The sequence below is a fragment of the Ictidomys tridecemlineatus genome, chromosome 13 (assembly GCF_052094955.1).
Source record: "Ictidomys tridecemlineatus isolate mIctTri1 chromosome 13, mIctTri1.hap1, whole genome shotgun sequence".
In the NCBI taxonomy this organism is placed as follows: Eukaryota; Metazoa; Chordata; class Mammalia; order Rodentia; family Sciuridae; genus Ictidomys; species Ictidomys tridecemlineatus.
Genome location: NC_135489.1, coordinates 2,533,296 through 2,556,800, shown reverse-complemented (window position 1 = coordinate 2,556,800; position 23,505 = coordinate 2,533,296). Strand labels below are relative to the sequence as shown.

Sequence of the window (23,505 nt, the reverse complement as noted above, 5' to 3'; positions counted from 1 at the left end):
CTCAGAAGGCTGCCGGGCCCAGCAGGCTGCCCCTGGACCAGTGCTCTGGCGACCCCAGCCTCGCACATTCTTACTTTTGTTCCCGGGATTCCCCCTCAATCCCATGTCAATGGGCGACACACACAGCCGCTTTCCCCTAAGCTGTGCTAATTGCCCAGGAGCTCTATTAAAAGGAAACAGGAGCGGCTGCTTAACCTTCTGGCAGCTGCAGGCCCGCGGCCCTGCTGGGCTCCTGCACGCAGGCGGCCACCAGGCAGGCAGGGCACTCAGCGAGGGTTAGCTCCTGGGGGAGTGCTGGCCCGAGAGGCGGACGGCAGGGTGAGAGGCCTGCTGGCGGTGACCTGGGGCCTCCCTGGGCCTGCTCCTTCCGAGCACCCCTTACCTCTCCCTGGTACCTAGGACAGCCTTTCTTCTCCCAGCACCTCGACTGCCCAGGACTTCCTCAAGAACCGGAGTTCCCGTGAAGTCCCCATGGGCACCAAGAGATGCAGAGGGCAGTGCCAGGGGCTCTGGTGGCAGCATAACAAGAAATGGACAAAAGCGGCAGGGGAATTCCTCCGGACCTCAGGTGGGGAGGGTGCAGTAATGCCAAGCGCCAAGCCCCAGAGCCGCCACACCAGGCAACCCACAAGCTGCCCCAGGTGTGGACTCGGGCCACACCGTCCTGGGAAAGCGGCTTCTTATGCTGCTGGCAGCCTCTCTGGGCTCCTGCCATTGCTGTGCTCTGACCCCTCTGAGCAGGCTCCTTTCTGGCTGCACACAGTGTCCCCACACACACCTGTGGAGCAGCACCCACTCTGCTAGGGGCAGCCCTCCAAGCCCCCCTGCGCTCTGTCTAGGAAATGTGTGTTCTAGAACTTCACCATGTCCTCTCACCACTCCTCCTCCCTGGTCAAAACGTGGACTTCCACGGTCTCCTACACCACACCGTGCTATCTGCCGCCTGCTCAGCAGGGGTGGATACCCAGCTCAGCAACACACCTGCAGTTACTTACCTGCGGACTCAACTGCACATGGAGTCAGTAAGGCGCTGTGTAAACCAGACCTTCCTGGAGACGGGGCGTGCCCACCAGAACTTCCCAAAGGCCTGGGCCCAAAACAGCCTAGAAGTTGTTGTTGATGCCTAGAAGTCAGTTCTACTTTTTTCTCCCCCCAGTTAAAATTATGATTTATGGAATTTACGGGAATGAGCACACGAGTCTGAGCTCTGAACTTCCAACTCTGCTGTACATGGGCCAGCTGACTCTCATGCGAACTGCGGCCTCCGATGCCCAACAATTCCTACAAACCTGCTCTAAGGACTGCACCAAGTCCTGCCATCAGCACTCTGAGAATATAAAATGGCCTCAGTCTCCAAAGCTGTGTGCAAGCTTTAAGGCACAACGCCAACCAGAACACAGCACTCAGGACACCTGGTCTCCATTCAAAATCAGCTGCTCCAAGGGCCTGGCCCAGACCCCACAGGCCCAGGCTGAGCAGCTGAATGGATGTGCTGTGGTCTCTCTCCTTAAGAACAGCCGTCACCTGGTCATCCAATGCTACCTTAGACCCCACCCCTCCAGCTATGAGGGACAGGTCCGCACCTGCAGGAAGAAGCTCCCTGGGATCACAGGGGTGACCTCGTGGGCCCGACTCTGCATGGCTTCAGGCTACTAACATCCTATTTCTTTTATGGCCAATTTGCATTAAATTCAAGTAGACATTAATATATACCTTGTCATAGAATCATGTGAAACATACGTGAATTTCTCTAATAAAATATATATATATATATATATATATATATACGGTGCCTATAAGAAGTAACACGTTTCCAAAATTTAATAAACCCAAGAAGAAAAAACAGAATAAGCTCTACTTCATGGTGAAAATGACTTAATGCTCCCAGACTCTCAACTACCAAGGCTCAGTGGACGCACTCACATGTCACCTGCCTGCTGTCACAATGGTGACAGCCCTACCAAACAGAAAAAATGTACTCTTCAAAATCAAAATAAAAAGACACAGGACATGCCTAATATTTCACCAGAGAGCACTCCACAGAGTAGTCCGAGTTATTAGAACACAGCCAGTAAACATGAGCCAGAGCTATAAAACTGAGAGAAGGAAACCAGGAATTGAACCTCACAACCGCCAACCAGGGTTGCACCTGGGCAGTCAGGTCCAGAGCGTGAGGGTGAGCCCCAGCACACCCTGCCCGAGAGGGCACACATTCTGCTGCTCTGCCTGGTGGGCACCGAGTGACGGGTGGGACACGGTGGAGATGCGTAAGGGTTCACCTCTGCATGCAATGTGTGGAGCTCACCCGGTCTCACAGGGCCAGGAAAAGCCCTGCTACTCAAGAGCTGAAATCTCTATGCCTCTGGGTGCAGCAGACCACACACAGCACACCACACAGACCTGCAAGGACTGACCTGCCCGCCCCCAAGAAGGGAAGCCGGCAGGGCTTCCTGATTAATCCCAAAGAATGACACCTCGTCCTCACTACAGAATTCCACAGTTCTGCCCCAACTTCCACCATCCTGGAACTTCAGGTAAAAGCAACACCAACAAGCAGGGTTACAGGCAGAAGAGAGAAACAGCCCTGTCTCCATGAAAGACTTCTAAGTTCCGTAACTACGATGTCACCTTCCGTCAACAATGACACCAGGCAGAAAACAGCAAAGGGAATATCAAAATGTTCAGAATTTATAAAAAGTAGACTATTATGAAAACAAAGTCGACCAAGCGACTTTCAATCTCTATGTGAATTCTGCTTGGAAAGTGACCTGTTCAATTAACTGTCTACACCCATAGGTCGACCTCAATCTGAGGAGGCTAGTCACCTCCGCACACAGACTCAAGTTAACTTAGACCCAGCTGTCTGGTGTTGAGAGAGAAGACTGAAGGAAAGTGCGTGTGTGTGTGTTGCACACATATTTATGTGCACAGCGTGTGCCTGCAGGTACGTGTCTTTGTGAGTAGGCATGTGTGTCTGTGTGCCTGTGTATGTGCTGTACAGAACTGAGGGAGAAAGGGGAAGGGGAGCACATCTCGGGAGCACCAGGACTACGTTCCTTGCTTAGAAACTACTCATGCCCAGAAAGTCCGTCCACTCACGAAGCCCAGGTGTCCATGCTTTGTGAAAGCACGTAGGACAAGCAGTGAAAGTTGCGGTGGTGGAGCTGACAGGTGCCTGTGTCTACATCTGCCAGCTCAAGCTGCAGGTACACTCTAGGGGCAGCACACCTGGGCACGTGGCCACCCCAACACGGGACTCTGGACAGGAGCTATCTGGCAGGGATCCCTGGGCATGAGGTTCCCAGACACAGGGGCCCCCGGGGCAGGGCTGCCTGAGGCTGGCCCACCTGCGCCTGGTCCCTGGGTGTGCTCACTCACCTGCTGCAGACTCAGGCGCAGCGTCTTCCGCGCTGTCCTCCGCTGCCTCATCCGCCAGCCCAGAGCCAGGGGAGTCGGCCGTGGCGCAGGCCGAGCCGGGGCTGCTGGGCTGGGAGGCTGAGTCGCCCTCACTGAGGGAGCCGCAGCGGGCACGTGCCGCCCTGTCCCCGTCGGCTCCCCTGTCGCGGCGAGCACGGCGGTGCACACGCGAGTGCAGCACCATCTGGTGGTATGTTCGGAAGATCTTGCCACACTCAAAGCACTCGGAGGACTTGCCTTGGCCAGCAGTGGCCGTGGCCCGGCGGCTGGGGCGTGCTGCTGGCCGGGGGTCGAGGTGGCTGGAGAGCATGGGGTCGCCAGGCATGCTGGCCCTCTTCCTGGGGGGGCCTTGTGTGGCCGGAGCATCCTGCTCACGCTTGCGCTTCTCCTGGCTCACCAGGATATACTCACGCCTGTCCTTGTCAAAGGCCACGTCCCCTGCCAGTGCCTCGTCCCAGGCCCCATACTTGAGGTACTCGGCTGGCTCAGCCACTTTGCCCCTGGTGGCCAGCTGCCATGCCTGGTAGCTGTTGACGGGGTCCAGCTCAGCCACCCGTCTTCCAGCCTGCCCGCTAGGGGACAGGTCACCAGCCATGGCTGGTCTCAGATTCAGGCACTGTAGGAAGAACTGCTTGGTGTCCGGGGGGCCCTCTGCAGCCCCCTCCTCGGCCAGGGCTCGCGTCCGGCTGGCTTCAACCTGGCGGTGTATGGCGTTGTGGGCGTTCAAGCTGTCCAGGTTTGTAAACAGGTTTCCACACTTGGTGCAGACTTCATAGAGGGACAGGCCGGCGACAATGACTTCCTCCTGGACCACGTTGTTGATAGTGGCAATGGGGTCCAGCTCGCTCTTGGGCCTGTTCTTGCTCCCAGTCTTGGGGCCGTGAGCCTTCATGTGGTTCTTCAGGAACCACGGCTCTTTGAACCTCCGACCACAGATGTGGCAGCCATGGTCGAAGGAGCCCCGGTGCTTCTTCATGTGCGCCTTCAGGAACCAGGTCTGGCTGAAGGCCTGGCCGCACACCTCACAGGGGAACTCCCCGGGGCTCAGCTCGGGCTTGCCGTTCTCCACGCAGGCCTCGCTGCCACTGGGGCCCTGCGCGGTGATGTGGTCCCTCTCGATGTGGCTCAGCAGCGACTCCTCCCGCGAGGTCACGTAGCTGCACAGCCTGCACTTGAAGGGCTTGTGGGCCTGGTGCACATGCAGCTCCAGGTCCTTCTGACGCTCAAACTGGCTCTTGCAGAAGGAGCACTGGGCCACGGCCTCAGCCTCCTCCGGGGCACTGGCTGTCCCCTCAGCCTCCTTCCGGCTGCTCCGCAGCAGGATCTTGCTGCTGTCCACCTGCACGGCCCCATTCAGCATCCGATTGCAGGCTGAGGTGCTTCTGGTGGGGCTGGCACACCCGTCCAGGCCCTCGGACACGCGCATCTCGCCCAGCTGTGTCTCGCCTGCCTCTGGCTCATGTCCCTGAATCAGAGTCCCTGTGCGGTGACTGCGGATGTGAATCTTGAGGTTGCCCTTCTGGGAGGCCCTGTGGTCACAGTAGGGGCACTTGTAGGGCTTCTCCCCCGTGTGCTTGCGCATGTGCTGTGACAGCGAGCTCTGGAAGGGGAAGCTCTTGCCACAGATGCAGCAGCTATGGCAGGCGGCCCTGTCCCCGTCCACCTCCTGGCTCCGGCTGGTCCTGGGCGGGCTGGGCCCTCTCCTCAGCTCCATCTCGGCCTCTCTGCTGCGATCCATGGGGAGGATGGGGGTGTGGTGGCGGAGCGGCTGTCGGTGGCGCAGGCCCGAAGGGACGTCTTACCTCTCCATCCTCAGAGGGGCTGCTGCTGCCCAGCAACGAGGGAGGGGCCTGCGAGGAGGCAGTGCAGGAGCAGGCGGAGAACGAGGCCCTCACAGCAAGCACCTGGAAGAGACAGAGACTGCGTGAGCAAAGCTCCTGCGGCAGCGGGGAGCAGCAGCGTCACGGTGCCAACCGTGGAAGCGTGGGCCTCTCTGAATCAAGGAGACGGACACGGACAAGAATTCAGATCCATGAACATGGTGCTCTCTGCCTCCTTAAAAATCAGTAATTACAGTCTGAGCAACTTGGTGAGACCCTGGGGTGCAGCTCAACAGTCCAGCATTTGCCTAGCACATGTGAGGCCCCAGTACCGTCAAAAAAACCAACTAATTAAACAACTATTGGTAATTAATTATGTTAGGCAATTCAAGTAAGTAACTATGAGTTTTTTTCCCCAAAAAGATTCCAAGTCTCTAAGGAAAGCCTGTGGGAGAGTGTGTGTAGTGCACAAGAGGCACAGGCTACTCAACAAGGAGGCAGAGAAACCGAGGCAGGGAGAAGCGGGAAGGACCGCTGGCCTGATGTGAGCCGCAGAGGCTGCAGGCAGCACTCTACCGACATGCCACTCCGATGTGAAGCAGTAGCCTCTGCTGGGAAGGAAGGTGGCTGACCAGGGAGCGAGGACCTGACACAGAAATAGCCCCTAAGCTCCCAGGTGCAGCCGCTACCCAGGACCAGAGCTGAGGCCACCCTGCCTGGTGACAGGGTTGCACCACTCGCACGGGTGCTGGCCAGAGCTCACCCACACCTCAGGTACCACGCCTCTCTGGCCTGGCCTTTGGCACCCTTCCCTCCTAGACCCCTGCTCACACACTCACAAAGGGAGCCCCAGGCTCCGGCCACAGGACCGTGTCACAATCCCAGGGCAGAGTCCCTCTGGACCATGAGGTTGTGCACCTCATCCCCGTCTCCCAGAGGCCAGATTCCCCCAGCGCCCTCCCAGGGAAGCTGGGCTGCTTCCAGAGGTGGAACCGGAATCCTGATGACTGCACACACCAGCCCACCTGGTGGTCACTGCCACTGACATGCCATCTGCCAGCCAGGCAAGAGGGGAGATTCTGCCCTGAGCCCCAGCTCTAGATGCACAGGCAAGGCCAGCCCACCCCGGCGGCCCCCATGCTGTGTCCAGTGCAGAACGGGCAACACGGGTGCAGCCTCGTGTGCACTAAGAACCCACATGTACATTCCACAGAAGGTGTACCCACAACTAAGTCCATCAAAGACGGAGCTCTCATCCCACTGAACCGCAGGCAGTGCATCCCAGGTCACCCTGTCCATTCCAACCCCGACCTGTTCACTGAAACAGATGCAGAAAGGAATACTGGTGATCAGCCTGAGTGTGCTAGACATCAGTGGTGGTGACAGGAGCGCCCCAACCCATTCTCCAGGGAGCAGGGATTCCGAAGGCAGCACATCTGTCCGCCCACGAGGGCCCAGATGCCACACACCAGCCTCTGCCCACAGACAGGCACAGGTGGAAATCGTACTGAGAATCACAGACCTCAGTGTCTCAAGAAAGCCCTCCAGCCAGGTGCCAAGGTGCCCAAGGAAAAACACAAGGTGTGAGTAGCAGATCCGAAAATAGGCACACGGGACTCGCTACACCAGGACGCACCAGCAGTCGCCATTCAACAGCAGAAGGCCACGGAGTCAGCGACCCCAACAGCAGGGCAAAAGGCAAAAGTCCTAATACCAGGAAAACACACGGGTACCATGACCCTGTCTCAACAGCAACTCGGTAGACACTAAGTTAAAGTACTTGTCAAACTTTTAGACCTTAACATAAGTTCTGCGTGGCTTTTTAATTTTTCATGATGATTTATTAAGGCAAATGATTGTCACGAAGCCCGCATTTGACTACCCTCCCAAAATGCGGATTAGACATAACACATATAATTATGAATTGAATGTATTATTTCTATGAAACTTACTGACCAAATTCAGTATAAAAAATCTTACACATTTAAAAAACTATATAGAAATAAATTTATGGAGAAAAAAAACCTGAAGCCCGAGGTGACTCCGAAGTAATTTTGTAGACTCTGCTGCTCCACTAATGTCTGTCCACAGAGGACATTAGTCAGTGCATTCTCGGATCCTCTGGAACTGCACAAGCCAGCACCAGAGTACAAGGCCTGGACTGGGCAGGGGTCCCGAGCAGCAGCCCCAGTGCATGTGGAAGTCAAAGCGATCTTTCAGGTGCAGACTTGCAGGGATCATCGCCCAGGGGGGCCCTCTTCAATCTGCTCTGCCTTTCCAGGGCGCAGAGCAGCAGCTGCTGGGTAGCCTTGAAGACCCAGCTCCACATCGCAGTTACTCAGCCATGCTCCACCCAGGACCCCACTAATTGGCACATTTCATGGGACGGGGGTCCTGCACACGCTCGGCCCATTCTGTCTCTCAGGAGCAGGGTCAGGAGACCACCTGAGGTCATCACATGCACCAACAGCCCTGCCCGCACCACTCTTGCAAAACCCACTGCACCTCTGGCAGTGCCCTGCTCCGGTCTCGGGGAGGACACAGACTTCACCAGGCCCTGGCAGCCCAGCAGGCCCCTCCACCTGCCCTGCCGCCCACAGGCCTGCTCAAGAAGTGGGCCACAGGCCTGCCCCACCGGCCTGACTCAGCTGCCTCGGCCAGGTCCCCAGCTGGGCGACAGGATGAGTGCACTGCTGCCATCCTTCCCCAGGGCCCACAGGAGAAGGCCCCGTGCTGCCATCTCCGTCCCTAGACTCCCTGTCCCTTTCCCCAGGACAGCCTGGATGGACCCAGCTAGAGCTGGACACCTGGCCTCCCCGCCCAGAGCCTGGAAAAGTTTCTGTGTCCATTAGATCTCCCGTAAACTAGCCTAAAGCTCTGCCCAAACTCCAGCAGGAGCCACGACTCACCAGGAAAGGCCCACGGGAGGCCTGGGCCCCAGGCACGCACAGCCCTCTTCTGCTCGGCTCTCTACTTTCTTTCTTCCCACCCCCATCTTTCAAGAACAAGCCCTGCTATTAACCCCTGTGAGAGCACAGCAGAGGAGTTTGTAAAGCACTTAAAATCATCTACAGGGAAAAACCAGAAACGCTTAATGGAGAAGTGCCGGGCGTAGCAACAGCTGGATCCCGAACTCCCTCCTGCTAAGGAAATCTGGCGTGAACCAGGCTGCGTCCACTCAGAGGCCCAGTACCAGGGACAAGAAACAGCCCGAAACCAATTCCCGCAGGCAACCCTCCTCCGGTGACTCAGGGCCAGATCAAGATCTCCAAGCTCTTTTCTCCTTTGGCTTCAGGCAAAAAGTTTTTACCTAGACCAGGGCATTGCTTCCAAATAAAAAGGAGCAAGAATGCAGTCCTGAGAACTTCCACCTGAAGGACATGACATGGGTGGCCACCCTCAGGAAGGGCATGCCTGTCCCATTCCAGCTGGCTGGCCCTCCGAGGCCCCAGCCCGAGTGGGCCAGGAGGGTCTGCAGCAGCTCTGCCTGTTCCCTCGGGGCCAGGGGCTCACACAGCAGCCCCCTGTGGTGAAGAGGGCACAGCTCGCGTCTCCCCCACCAACTCTGCCGTTTTCCTCTCAAACCATCAGGCCCAACATGAGCTGCTTGCCAGGGTTCCCCAAGACACGCTGGTCTGCAGCTGCAAACCTTATACAACTAGTCCACACGGCTGGCAACCCAAACCAGACTGGAGCCCAAGCCGCAGCCACGCAAGTGTGAGCAGGACAGCAGGGCGCGTGCATCCGCAGAGGCTGCTGTCCACGTGCGCACAAGCACAGGGCCACGCCAGGCACGGGCCACGCCAGGCACTGGGCCACGCCAGGCACAGAGCCACGTCAAGCACGGGACCACGCCCAGCACAGGGCTCACGGGAAAGAACTCTTTTTGGTTTCATTGTAAGATGCCTTACAAACTTTCCAAGGCTCATGCTGGGGACTTGCTGAAGAGGCTGTGATTTAATTGTTTTGGCATAAAAATGACTTGCCGATTAGAGAGTTAAAATAGATTTCCAGTGGACTTCTGTGGGCATGAGTTTCTCTGGCGAGGGGATGAACGGTGTGAAAATACTTTTTAAAAATGCTTTGTGTAATTTTCAAACTAACATATTTCATTTGTAAGAAGTTGGGTAATTCAATCACACTTATAAAAAATGGGAAAAAGAAAATGTTTATTAAGAAAAATGTATCTTTGCTACATAAAAAAATACATGACAATGCAGTAGAGGAGAGGCAGAGGGAGGACCAAACAGAAAAGGCGAAGGTGAAATGCCACAGCACTAAGAAGTGCTCGCGCCCCGCAGCCCTGCAGCCCTGCCTCGCGGGCCAGCCATCGCATGCCGCAGCCAGGCCTGCTTCCCCTCTCGCTGCCCAGACCACACAGATGAAGCGAACTGACACTCTTGAAACTCGGTGGATCCAGGATGAACTTAGGGGCCCATGTTCCAACTAACAGCTCCCCCCAGGCAAGCAGAGCCTGGGCACCAGCACGGCAGAGCCCTGTCACCTCGGTGCAACCGTGGCGACAGGCTCCCAGAGCCCCAGCCAACACCTCAGATGCAGAGGCTGGAAGGAAAAGCACGGTGACCAGCCACAGGGCTTTTACACCACAACTGCAACGGGGAGTCCCCACCCGGCTCCAGTAGAAAGACACTCCTCAGCGGCTCCAGCACCTTCTGAGGCAGACCAGGCACAAACAAGAGCTCGCTCCCCAGGAGCACTTCGCCCTCCCTCAGCAGGTCAGGAGCTGAGGAGTGGAAGGCTGAGGAGGAGGCCCAGCCGCCAAGCCAGGCAGGAACCGCACCTGTGCACGTGCCACCATAAACACACCATGTGCCTGAGACTGGAGAAGCTCCCAGGAGGCCAGGGAGGGAGGAGCGCTGTGTTTACGAGGAATGCCAGGTCCTTCCAGGGCAGGAGTCTGGGAGTCAGACCAGTGTGGGCTGAACAATAGACTCAGGAAGCTGCACGCCCCCTGGCAACCATGAGCATGCAGCCTCCAGTGCCCGCACCTGCCTCCCTCCCTGCCCGCACCAGGCCCATCAGACCTCCTGGAGACTCCCACCAGTCCCTTCCCACCCTTAACAGGAGCCCAGTCACTGCACTCCGACCTACAACGGACCTGAACCCCCACCGTGGTGTGCACCCCCAGTCTACACCCCCGCACCCTGACCTCCTGTGGCCATCCTGCCCACCATCACAAGTATGGCCCTGCCACCCACTTTAACCATCCAGTGGACAGACGAATGGACGACTGGTACCCAAAGCTGCTGTATGGGGCAGTCAGGCTACCTGGGTCAAAATCCAGCCCTGCCATCCACTCAGGTCAGCTGTGTGACCCCGAGCGGGCCTCTCTGTTCCTCATTCCATTTCCTCATCTCAAAACGTACTGAGAGAAGGAGACCTATACTGTAATCCTCCTAGGAGGTTTAAGCTAATGCATGTGGAGTACGGCGGGAGCCCTGGGCACACGTGAGCGCCTCCGGACCTCCGCCGTGACTGAAGAAATGAGCGCAGCGTCTGCAGGGTTCAAAGACAGGTGGTCACCGCACTGACCATATCTGACTGAATAAATCCAAAGGGACAAGAGTAGCAGCTGGGAAGTCAATTAGAAACATCTAAACAAACGGCTCGCGCCTTTTCAGGGCACGTGACTTGATATGAATGGGACCACCCACATCAGACACGTTCCAACACGCCTGGCCTCGAGGCCTGTGATGGAAGCTGGCGTCCGGCAGCGTCTGGGAATCCCGGCTCCTCTGTGAAGCTGGGGATTCGTCAGAAGCTCCTGGGTTTTGGAGATGTGTCATCAAATGTTCAGAGGTGACTCACAAAAAACAGAGCCGGGAGGCAAATGCACCAACAGGCTGAGCGCGGCTGGCCTCAAGGTGAGTGTGCATTGTCCACTGGTGCTCCACGGCTACTCTGCACTATTAGGATCTGGAAGTTTTACCCAGAAATCAAATGAACCCCACTTGCTCCTCCGAAACAGCGGAAGCAGAGCTGCTCAGCCTCCCACACCTACTCCCACCCAGGCCCAGGACGCTCCAGGGTCCTAAGGAGGGTGGCTGGGAAACCACCTTTCATTCATTCTAGTTTTCAAAAGTCCAAGAAAGAAAAATCCAACCAAAGAGAACTTGTTCAACGGATTCTTCTTTAAAGACGGTGTTCCGGTGTCTGAAAGACTCGCCCAGAGACGGTGCACAGGTCCACCCATGAGCCCAGCTGCAAGTCGCCTGGGAAGGCCAGTGAGTGAGCCCGGTTCCACGTGGCCTTCGCCACGGCCCCTTCCCTCTTCCCAGCGTAGAAAACCAGTAAGCTGTGAAGGGTTTCCTTCCATGTTTTAAACAATGATTTTCTGGCCAGTTAAATGGCATCGTCGGGGAAAGACGTCAAGATATTTTCACATAGTAAGCATGCCTGTGAATGGACAGGAAGTCTTACCGTTCTCTACTCTGTGAATTCAACCAGAACAAAAGCTGAATGGTCTTGTACTGCCGTTGCTGAACCTAGTGAAGTTAACACCACCGTCAGAACCTGAGCCTGAAAAAAGAACCCAAAGGCTAATATTCTACACACTGTACATTCAGAGTGATGTCCAAAGCAGCCCAGCTCTTAACTAGTGAAGCACCAGGTCAGACTCCTGCAGGTATCCCCAGCAAAGGGCCTGTGGAGCTGAAGGCACCATCCTGCTCCCCCAAGGGAGCACTGGAGACCCCCCAGTGCCCTCCAGGCAGGTCCTTCGTGCACCCACTGCCCCGGCATGATATGGCACCGCTCTGGCTTCCTGCAGCTGCCTGGCTCTACCGGCCCCTGGCTGTCTCCCCTGCAGGCCCCTTGCAGAGAAGCTGAACGTCCAGGTCAGCCTATGTCCAGGGGCCGGGGCCACGGGTACCATCTCTGGGAACAGAGACTGTGAGAGTGGGCTGCAGGGGAATCTGATGGCTTCATGAGGGCAGGGCGAAGCCCCTCCAAGAAGCCTCAGAACAGAAGTTCCCTCCGACAGAATGCCTACGGTATCCACAGGGCCGACAGCCAGGAGCACCCGGGCTCTGAAGGCACGTGACACTGAAAGGAAAAGGGCAACTGCTCTCAAGCACCTCACTGGGGACCCTGGGAAGGGCACTCCTGCCAGGCCTGGGATCTGCCCGGCGGCGGGCGTGGCTCAGTGGGTGCAGCGGGCTCTGCTGCGCACTGTGCCAGTTTGTCTCCTGCAGACAATGAATCGGCCTCACGAGCTACACTGTAGCATTATGAGCCAGGAATTAAAATACATCATTAACATCCTGGACAAGCTTATCTTAGCACCGAGACAAAGGGCCTATTATCTGCACAAATGGGGGAAGTTCCCCAACAACAATGAAGAGTTCCTCTCCCTACAAACCATTCCGAGGGAGATTAACAATCAGGCTCACAATCCCCAGACCAGGGTCCCGCGAGCTCCATCACTGTGCATTCACTGCTGGGAGGACAAGCAGGGCTGACGACAAGGCCTGCGGCGGCTGCTGTCCTCAGACCAATCAATAATCCATTATGAACCAGCCACACTTCCACTCCAGCAAGGAGGACTGAACAAGCAGCATCCAGAATCCCAATCGGCTGCATTCACAAAAGCCCCACCCGGGAAGGACAAGACCAGGGCACAGAGTGCAGCCCCAGGCCGGCAGGCAGAGGCTGCACCACACCAGCCTGCCCAGGAGCACCCAGAGGTGGGCTCAGGACTCTCACCAAGCCTCGTGTTAAGGCGGCCCCACAGGGGCTTCCTGCAGGAAGGAGGTGGTGGGAGAGGGGAAGACAAAACCCACTGCCTTCCAAGGCTTCCTTTGAAAATTCAGCACCCCTCAAACAAATCCAAGCCAGGGCCAACAGGTCTGTCCCCAGATGCAGAGAAATGCCCACACTGTGGCTTTACACCCAGACTCTGATCCCTCAGACCTGATTCAATCCGCACCTCAGACCACGGCCTTAAAGCCACCGACTATTTATAGCAAAAGTACACATATGACCTAAATGTCATTCTTCCAAGTAGGTCACTTTAAAGAAGTTGTTTACCACAAACTGTCAAAGACACATACATGTACTCCTGGTTCAGGAAAAATAAAGAGACTCTATTTTCCAGATGTAAGACAAAAACATTTGCTAACAGTAAAGATCACACAGCAAACTCTTTCCCAAGAAAACGTGAAACAGCATTCACATGGAAGCCACCCAAATGTTCTTTTACTAAAATATGAAGGTTGGTACTCAAACTTGACCTTATTGTGGGGGGGGGGGGTCAAAAGTATACAGTATAATTATTGAAAACTTTCAGAAAGGCCCAGGAACGGCGAGGGGTTCTCCTTCCCCGGCTATTAGTAATACACCCTTGAAAACTGAAAGGCTCTGGTGACTCTCGGAGCAGCAAAAGGGCTGGTGGGGCCACCAGGGCACAGCCTTGAGGGCCCAGGGCCCCCAGACCTCTCTTCTGCTCCCCAAAGCCAATGAGTCCTGCACCTCCCATGCCTCAGAGAAAAGAGAGTCCAGCCACCTGTCACTAGGAAGTCAGCTCCACGTGGCTCCTAAACAAGCCGTTTTCATCCCCAGCCACCACCGGAGCTGGCATGAGGGATGTGGAGGGAAATCCAGGCAGCCTGGTGGGACCTTCCCAATCTCAGAGCCCCATTCCAGAACTACAGTCCTACATCATCCCAAACCGGGTCCCGGGCCACTGAGGGCGCTGTGCACGGCAGATCCCACACTCCCATGAAGTGCGCCAGGTGGGCTCTGTGCTGTTGCTCTCATCTCTTTCCATCCTGCACCACCAACGCGAATACCCGCGTTGCACACGATTCTGAAACCCTGAAAGCTTGGGGGTAACACGGAAAGATGAAGACTCATAAATATCTATTTTTAAAACATGGAAAATCAGGAGGCCTTCCAAAATAAAAAGTGTCACTGAGCCTGAATGTGCAGAAACTGGTACCAATACAGAGTCTAACACTTTTTTTTTCCAAATTCTTTTATAAATTAGCAACAGAGAAAACAAAACCATGCAGAACTCACGTTTCCCTTCTATGGAACATTTCCTAGTTATTACCAGACATTTTTGAAAATTCTAGTAGCTAAATGCAAAATTTTTTCCCCCAAAATCTGCTTATACAAACAAGTTGTGTGTTTTATGCCATGTTAATCAAGAGTCGAGAACAGTATCTGTCTGACCAACACAAACCTGTCCTACCATCCAAACTCGTACCAAAAACCAGCTTGTGTCCCCAGCGTCACAGACGTGACCAACACCTCCCCAACGTGTGCGAGAGAAAGCAGACCCCAACTAGTACCTACCTACTATGAGCCTGAAAAGACCCCACCAGCACTCCCCAGTGTGAGCGTGAAGGAGCAGACCCCACCAGCACTCCCCAACTTGATCTCTTTCCTCTGCTACTTGTGAAATAGCCAAGAAGTCCCCACCAGGTAGTGAAAGAAAGAACTGTGCCCAGGAATACAAAGAGATAATCATGTGCAATAAGCCATAAAGCAGTCTGTTAAACATTACCTCTGCAGGCAGTCCTGGGTAGCACACAGCAGCCCCTACCTCCCTCACTGAGAGCTCACAGGGGAAAATCAACGTCCCATCGTGGATTTCACTGGGATCTAAGGGTGCACTCGCACGCCTGCTACAAGCACACCTGAATGTCACACCTGGGCAGGGGGCTGGAAGGCACGTCTGCCCTGAGACCGCGTCTGCCACCCCACCCACCCAGCTGATCCTCTGAGACGAACAAAACCGCAGAGGACCACTGTGCCCGGATGCCTCACGCACCAGCACATACCCGGCTGGGTCTCCAGAGCCCTCTGCCAACAAGGAGTGTGACACGACCTGGTTCATCACCAACGCTCGGCACTTTGAGAAGTAGTTGAACATCTCACCTGGTGAAGGACAGCCATCCATCAGGGAATGTTCACCCAGAGCCACTCCTGAAAAGAACACGGCGTCGCAAGGCCACAGGAGTGCCCGCTCGGCCCACCTAAAAATGTGCAGAGCACGGAAGGATTCGCTGCAGCAAGTGCCGAGTCTGGAGGACAGAAGACCACCCATGCTTTCCTCGCATGGAGCACGAAAGGATAAGCAGGCAAACTGGCCCTGGAACTCCCCGTGGTGACACGGTGACACTGCTGCACATGAGGTGATGGTACCTGACCTCTTGGAATTCCACAGCTACGCAGGGTGGAAGCCAGTAGAAAACACAGCCAGGCGGGCTGCTGGATGCCAGAGTGTCCGGCCTGGACCCGGGGCAGAGTGTACACTTCCAGGAGCACAGTGCTGCCAGGAGCCACAGTCACACCATGCTGCAAACGTTCTCCCAGGCCTGCGGATCAGTGACTCCATTTGGAGAGTCCCTTGGTCACTTTTTAAATTAAGGCCTGACTGTCCGGAGCGTCTACTGATGGCATCCGTGCCCTGCAGATGGTCCACCCCCTCTCGCTCCCCTAGCTCCAGGCCCCAGCACACAGGCGCCCCCCAGCACACAGGCGCACACACAACCCCTATCCCTGCTCTGGTCCCGTGTTAAAGATGCTGCTGGAGACAGGAGGAGCCTGGGAAGAGCATGTCCAACAAGGTGGGGACTGGGGGTGGGGAGCGAGGGGCTGGGAGGCCCACACTCATCCCCAGACCCTCTCCTATGTGCTCCAGAAAATTACTAACGTGTCATTACTAACTCGTGGCTGGTGAATGGAGGCCACTCGCACTCACCACTGTACACCTGGAGATGCATGTTCATAGGCCTGTGGCCCTGAGGGGGCTCCACGCACTGCTCCTTAATAAACACAACTGGGACCAAGGGACAGACCACTGTCACCCACCCAGGCCACCCAAGAATGGGCTCCCGTTCGAGGGCAGTCGGGGCGGCAGCCACCAAGCCCATCCTTTCTCAGGTGGAGACGGGCCGGCCCTCCTCCCTCTTGGCAGAAGCCCAGTGGACAGCAGAACACAGATGCTCACTTTCCCTCCTGCGCCTGACCACCTTCCTTGGCCTGCTCAAACAGCACCCTGTCCTGCCTTCCTGTCCCTGCAGCCACTCGAGGACCTCGTTACAAAGCAAATCCGAACCTCTGACTAGGAACCACGGGCCACGAGCATGCAGGAGACCTGGCTCAACCAAAGGCCCAGAACCCTCATCCGTCTTCACCCACGGGTCACAGACAATGAGCTGACCAGCCACAAACTCCAGCTGAAGTACTCGTAGCCTCACGCAAGCGACACGGCGCAGCTGGGGCACCTGGCCCTCCTGGCCCACAGCTTCCAGCTCACCAGGAGCCACCAGGCATCTGGACCGACAGGACATTCTCAAGGCCACCGTGACTCAAGTGGCTCTTGCCAGCCAGGTGTGCCAGAAGTACATAAGTGACACATCCTCCCTGGGACCAGGAGAACCAAGCACGGGTTTAGGCTGAGCCTTGTGCTGCTGTGCACTAAAGCCCTGGGCAGGGTGGTGCACACCTGTAATTCAGCTACTCGGGAGGCTGAGGCAAGAGGACCCTAAGTTCCAGACCAGCCTGGCCGACTTAGTGAGACCCTGAGTGGACATAAAATAAAAAGGGATGGAGGTGCGCTCAGTGTGGAGCACCACTGGGTTAGATCCCCAGTCCCCCAAAAGGCCACTCAGTCAGTTCAGGGTCAGGGCTCCAACCCTAAATGCGAATACCACTGGCTTCTCAGCGCTGCACGGAAATCTCCTGTTTGTAGTTATTCAGCCAAACACAAATCTCAATGCTACAATTTTCTGCTTTGTCTTTTTTCCAAAATCACTCTGAGGTGCAAGTCCGTCTCCATCAGGCCCTGCTTCCTTTGTCTGTGACCCTGGTAGCCCCAGGATGGGCAGCCTCAGGCTGTCCCTTGGCTGAGCAAAGCTAACAGGGTGCAAGAAAGGGGCCGGCAACCTAGGGTGTGGGGCATACAGACAGCAGGCGCTGATGTTGGAGCCTCGTGGAAACCTACAACATCATGCACGTACCTACAACACTGTGCACACAGCCCGGGAAACAGACTGGTTCCCTGCACTTACAAATGTTCTTCCTGAAAAGCACACTGCAACCCATGTGAGCTGTTTCTCCTCTCACACTGAAGCCTCCATTTCAGACACACACACCCATTTGCTCTCTTGGCAAAGTAGACCCAAAGTAGGTCTCAGATTTCGCACGGGGAAACCCTCCCGATTCAGAAGACCACACCACTGTACGACCCGACTGGGACCTCAGCAAAGAACAGTGCCGGGACAGCCCACGGGCAACGTGCTGACCCAGCCTCGGATCTAGCCAGGACACTCCACACCAAGGTGGCCACTTCCCTGGACATGACGGGAAACAGCTTCCTCCTGGGCCATGCTGTCCACATAGAGCCAGGGACTTCTCCTGCCGTCTGTGTGCCTAGCATCCCAACTCTGGACGGCTCTGGCACCAGGCCTGGGGGGAAGCCTGCAGGCTGCTTCTCTCCCGGAGCATCACTTATTTAGCCAAGCGCTACTTACAGCCCCAATTACTGATGTATCCACAGCCCTAGAGAAAATCAGCCTGGATTGGAAAACCTCAGGAGGACAAGGGGAGGGCTGCCACAGAGGGAAGGTCCCCTGGTCAGCGCACTCCCCCGTGCACACCCCAAGGACTGTGGACACACAGGCTTCCCACCTTCACCTGGGACACACCCAGCAAGAAAGCTCCTTGGGCTGAACCGGAGCCAGGGGCACCGCTGCCCAGCACCCCCACTCAGCCCGCAGCAGGGCCTGGGGAGGCAGCAGGGGACACACACACACAGGCACCCTCTGGGAGAGCGGTGGCTCTCCTGTGGCAACTCAAGTGACCCAAGGGGCAGCCGCAGTTCTGTGAATGCAGGGATAAAGATGCCCACTACAAACGGGGCACAGCAGCAGACAGAAAAACCAGGCAGCGATCACATGGAAAGGTGGCAGGGGGTGTCTGTCACACAGTGGCTCCCTGGCATGGGGCAGGTGGGTCTCATGGTCCCAAATAAAGCACAAATCACCATCTTGCCTCTGCCACTGTCAGAATAACCCCAAACGGGAACACCACCCAGAAACACCACACCTGAGTCCCCCCCGGGGTCTGATGGCGGTGGACAGGTCCACCAACCGCAGCCAGGAGCAGACTCCCACCGCCTGGCAGAGGGCGAGCCCCGCACCCCGTGGACAGCAGGGTCTGCCTGCACTCGTGACCCTCAGTCTCTCCAGGGTGCACCTCGATTGGACGAGGACACAGACACCTCGATTGGAGCATCTGGGCCCCTTCCCCGTCGCCACACACTCGGTCCTTTCCGTCCTCCTGTCCCCGGGCCTACCACCAGGAGCAGAAATGGTCCACTCGGGGGCTGGACAGCCAACACACAGGTGCCATCTAAACACAGAGGAACATCAGGGCAGGGGCCCAACGTGGGCCTCCACTGAGCGTGCGGGGACCACCACGAAGGCCCCGTGCGGGAGCCTGGACTGAGAAGCCGGGGTTAGAGTCCCTGGCACCTCAGCCACCCACCAGCGACAGACACCAGGTGCAGGTGACGGCTCTTCTCTTTCTCAGTGATTCCTTAGTTCAGGAAAGGAAAGGAGACCCTCTGCCCCGCTTCATCAGGGCTGAGAGTCCGGGCGGCAGCAGAAGCAAGGTCCACTGTTTGAGCGCCACCAACAGAGGTCACCAAGACAAAGCCACAGTGAAAGCACAGGCTGAACTTCCCAACCACGGAGTCCCACGCCGAGAGTGCTTCCTTGGTGCGTGAGGGATGACTGTGTCTCCCTTTGTTCTCCAGAAGTAACGGGGGACGCTTTAGGACAACTGAACCAGGTTCTTGTGGCTACGACTCAGCCGCTTCCTGGCACTGCTCACGACCCTCGGGCAACTAGGTGATCAAGAGGGGACCCCGTCCAAGGGGACCCCGCCCCAGAACAACAGGGGACCTCCTCCAGGCCACAGCTGCAGCCGTCCACACACCACACAGGGCCAGGAAGACCATGGGGACCAGCGTCTCACGTGCCGTGGCCCGGCTGGGTAGTAACATGGCTTTCCAAAGACCTGGCTCACCCTCTTTAAAGTGGTCTCTGAATGAAATGGGGTGGGGTGTCACCTACAAGTTCTGCAGCTGTCAGAAATGGACTTATAGGACAGTGAACTTACACAATCGCAGAAGCCAAACGCAAAATGAGGAAATGTACCTCAAGGGCTCGGGCAGTGTGGGAGCTGCAGCCCAGTGCTGAGCCCCCAGGGCCACTCAGCTGCAGGGGCCTGCTCTGCTGAGGAGACCAGAGCCCGTCACCAGACTCAACAGGTGTCTCTCGAGTGCCCACCAGGAGCTGGGCCAGCTTCAGGCACAAAGCTCCACCAAAGGGCACCTTCCAGGGCAGGTCCTGCCTAACTCAGGCCTCTCCACTGGCTAAGAAGGGCCCCATTCCCAGGCCTCGCCTCTGAGCCGACTCAAATCCTGAGATAAAACATACAGGCTTGCTCTTCTCCCCTTTGTCCACGGAGACATCACAGGCGAACACTAAGTTTTCCCACCCCAGCACCTGTCACAAAAGTGTCTCTGCAGCCTCCGGTGAGCTGCACCGTGACAGAGGCCAGCGCACCCTCCTGCCGTGCACTGTTCTGGAAGGCACCTGGCCACAGAGGGCCACAGAGTGAGGCTGTGACCCACCACTCTGTGCCCCCACTCAACCCAAGCAACGGCCCATGGGACAGCTGAACAGGAAACAGTGCACCACGTCCCAGCCTCCTCAGACCTGGAGCCTAACACTCGCACATGCCCAGAATGTCCCTTCAAGTGGGAACATGGCACCGTGGAGGCACATCTCAGCAGAGTGGCCTGCAGAGCGCGACCAGGGCCATGGCACTAATGACCTGCCTATAAAACCTGTAACCCTCCCTTGTTTACAGGCACACAGCTGCTCCAAAGCTGCACCTCCTGGGAGGGAGCACCAGCCGTCTACACTGCAAAAGCTCCCTTCCCAGAGGGCAGCCAACATGCAAACTTGGTGAGAAAGAAGTCCATCCTCCTGCTGTGCAAAGGAGGACCTTCAAACAGAGCTTCCCACAGGCTGCCCCCAAGGAAGTCCATCCCACACGCTCCAGGGGCCCCTGCACTCCCGGGCTGAGCCCTCCCGAAAACGCAGCAGCACACACTTCACAGTGACCTGTTCTTATTTCTAATTATCATCAAACTCCTTTTGACATCTTCCTAGCTATGGAAGAAACGGATCCTAGGCCAAGGTCAAGTAAAAACGTTTGTTTTTAGCTTGACTGCCACACCAGTCTGAGATGCTGAGCCCCACGGATTGAGCCCCACGGACTGAGCACAGAGGTACTCTCACTGTTCCAAACATGCCTCCCAGTGAACAGGCCAGAGGAGCACAAGACCCAGGACAGAGCACTGCTCTTAGGAGAAGATCAATGCTCAGAGAAGGACCAAAACCAACTCGGCGTCCCCACTAAGATGCTGAAAGGATCAGAAGTTGGGTGTGAAAGCAATCTCATTTTAAGAAAAGCTTGCTGTTGCTTTTCTTTAAGAAAAACGTAATGATGCATATGCCCAAGGCCTTCCTGATCCACAGCAGACATCCTGGGGACAAACCGAAGGCCCCGCATTGCAGCCACCCTGGGGACAAACGGAAGGCCCCGCATTGCAGCTACTGGCAAATCACAGCAGTCAGATGATCCCACATCTGCGTGAGCCGCCGAGCCAGCAGACACAGCCCACTGCCCAGCCAAGCTCCTGGGAGCACCTCGGAGGCTCCTGACGTGTCAGCTCTGATCAGCCAAGCAGGTGTCACTCCAGGCCACCAAAATGTCACCAGGGACACCTGCCACACGCCACGTGCCTGCACACGTCCCACCAGCAGCCATCTTCCTGACCCTGGATCTCAGGCACCACCCGCTCCTCCACCTACAGCATCTGAGTTCACAGTAAAGAGCGATGGCCAGGGGCGGCCTGCAGCCGAGAGCCGACTGGCCCCTCTAACCTGCACTCCACTGGAATCTGGACTCCTGTCTCCTGTGTCATGGGGTGCGGCCACTCTCCCAGACCCGAAAGTCACTCCCAGTGCTGTGCCAGCGAGTTTCAGAACTGACACTCACACAGCACCTCGTGAGATGGACGGCATCTCCACCGCAGGAGCAATAAGCACTGCATGAAGGTCCGTCCTCGATGCCACAGGAGGTGGAAATTCAATTTTTCAGGTAAGTTTTTAAGACAGACTTCTTTAAAATAAAAGATGCAGGGATCCACCAAAGCACCCCCTACTCTACCTGACCACTCGGTGATTCCGCACCTGCAGTCTCTGCAGGAGAGACCACGGGCTGCGTAAAGTGACGGACGGGTTGCAGAGCCCCTGAGCGCTGCACCATGTGGCACGGTGGCCTGAGGGGCCAGGACATGTTTCACGTGAGGCTAAAACATTTCCTTTTCTTCCAATCTTGTAGTCGAGGTGTCTCAAAAGACCTGGGGACGTGGCATCAGGCACTCGGGAGGCTGGGCAGGGCCAGGTGAGAGGGGTGACTTGGCCAAGCATCCCTGGACAGGCAGAGAGCTGCAACTGCATGACTTGGAACAGGTGCCACATGGGGACACTCGTCCCCTCCTCACCTAGGCCCCGGGGAGCCACGGCCCCAGCAGAGACCTGAAGTGTGCAGCAGGCCACGCCCCACGCCACGTGAGGCTGCCCTGCCCTTGCACAGACAGGGCGACCCCGTCCAAGGCCTTCCAGACGCCACAGCAGGGCCACTCGGTGTCTGGGCACCAACGTGTTCTGGCCACGGTTCCCCCTCATCCACGGGCCTGGAGGCCGACCCCGCATTCCAGAGTCACGGGTGGCCAGAGCGACTTCCTGACCCTGGACACCAGCTCCGGAGCGGCAGTGTGGGCAGAGCAGGGAAGGAGGAACATGGGCGGTTTCACCCCGGCGGCAAGGAGGAGCGGGCGTTAGTCAAGGAAACGCGAAGGAGAAAGAGCCTTTTTAAACCTCCACGCACCATTCCCTCGGGCCAAGGGAACCGACCTACTTCAGAGAAACCGAGCGTCTGGGACGGTTCGGAGGCCCGAGAAAAGAGCTCCAGATCCACCCGAGAGAGGGAGAAACGGGGCCAGCCTCAGACTCCCTTTAACCCTGCTGGGCTGTACGAGTCAAGGTGGAGCGCTGGGAGGCCAGACGGTGAGCCACGCTCACCAGGACCCACCGACTCGGTCTCCCCAGGAATGGGAGGGTCCACACCAGGGCCCCTCCCCAGGAATGCTGGGGCCACCAAAACCAGGGACAGACTGAGGGTCAGCCACGGGGCAGAAAGGACACAGCACAAGCTCAGAGATGAACTCCGAGTGACACCTGAGGATTTAGCTCAGGGTGACAGCCAAGCACGGCAGGTGCTGCTCAGAATGTCAGAGGTGGGCCTGAGGGGACGGCGGGTGAGCGGGAAAAGGGAACTCTGCGCCCTCTGCACATCTGGAGCCATCCCGAAATGTCAAAATCACGCTGCAGTGCATCGGGTGAGCCACGAAATCAGTCTCACAGAGCGCTTCGCTGCAGAGTGGAAAGCTATCTCCCGATTCCCAAAAAAATGATGATGATAATGAAACGGAAATTCACAAGAAAGAATAAAGAAGAGGCTCACACACGAGAGCCTGGGCCTGCACCTGGCTCCAGCTCAGGGACACGAGGGCACCCTCTCCCTCGGGGCCCTCACAGCCACCCAAACCCCGGAGAGTCCAGGTACCAAGAGCTGGAGCTCACCAAGGGCTCCCCGCTGCTGCGCGCTGTTCTGGACCCAGTGTGGGCGAGGGTCGCAGCTCAGGGGTGGAGCACTTACCTAGCATCCCTCCCGCCATCCAGCACCACAAAAATAAATTAAACACACTAAGCAAATAAAATCCACTGGATCCACACACCTCCCTGGGAAATAATTACACTTATACTCTCTACTCATAAATAAGGAATATGGGCACAGAGAGGGCAGGCACGTTAACCAACATCACACAGCTCAGAAGTGGTCAAGCAAGGGCCTCTGACCCAAGCTGGAGAGGGCAAGGAGTCTGTTCACTCTTCACTCAGGTTGGGGGTGCTTAGAGGGTGGTCCACACGCGGGTGTTTAAGATGCACTTGGAAAGAGGCTGCAAAGTGAGGAGGGAAAGAGGTAGGGGGTGGGCAGCAGCAAGGGAGGACTCAGTGAGCAGGAACCTCAAAGGGCAGGACACATGACGAGCCATGGCAGGGGGCCCCCAAGATGCCGCTGGCCAAAGCCTGGG

At 56.7% G+C, this 23,505-nt stretch overlaps 1 protein-coding gene across 9 annotated transcripts in view; it reads right to left on the bottom strand.

Moving 5' to 3' along the window:
- Znf516 (zinc finger protein 516) overlaps positions 1-23,505 on the bottom strand; it is a 104,576-nt gene that overhangs the window by 55,214 nt on the left and 25,857 nt on the right. For all 9 annotated transcript variants that reach the window (XM_040271926.2, XM_078029864.1, XM_078029869.1 and 6 more), the window contains one exon: positions 3,379-5,321. In XM_040271926.2, coding sequence (XP_040127860.1) covers positions 3,379-5,155 — 1,777 coding nt within the window. In that variant the 5' untranslated portion in view covers positions 5,156-5,321. The remainder of the gene's footprint in view (positions 1-3,378; positions 5,322-23,505) is intronic.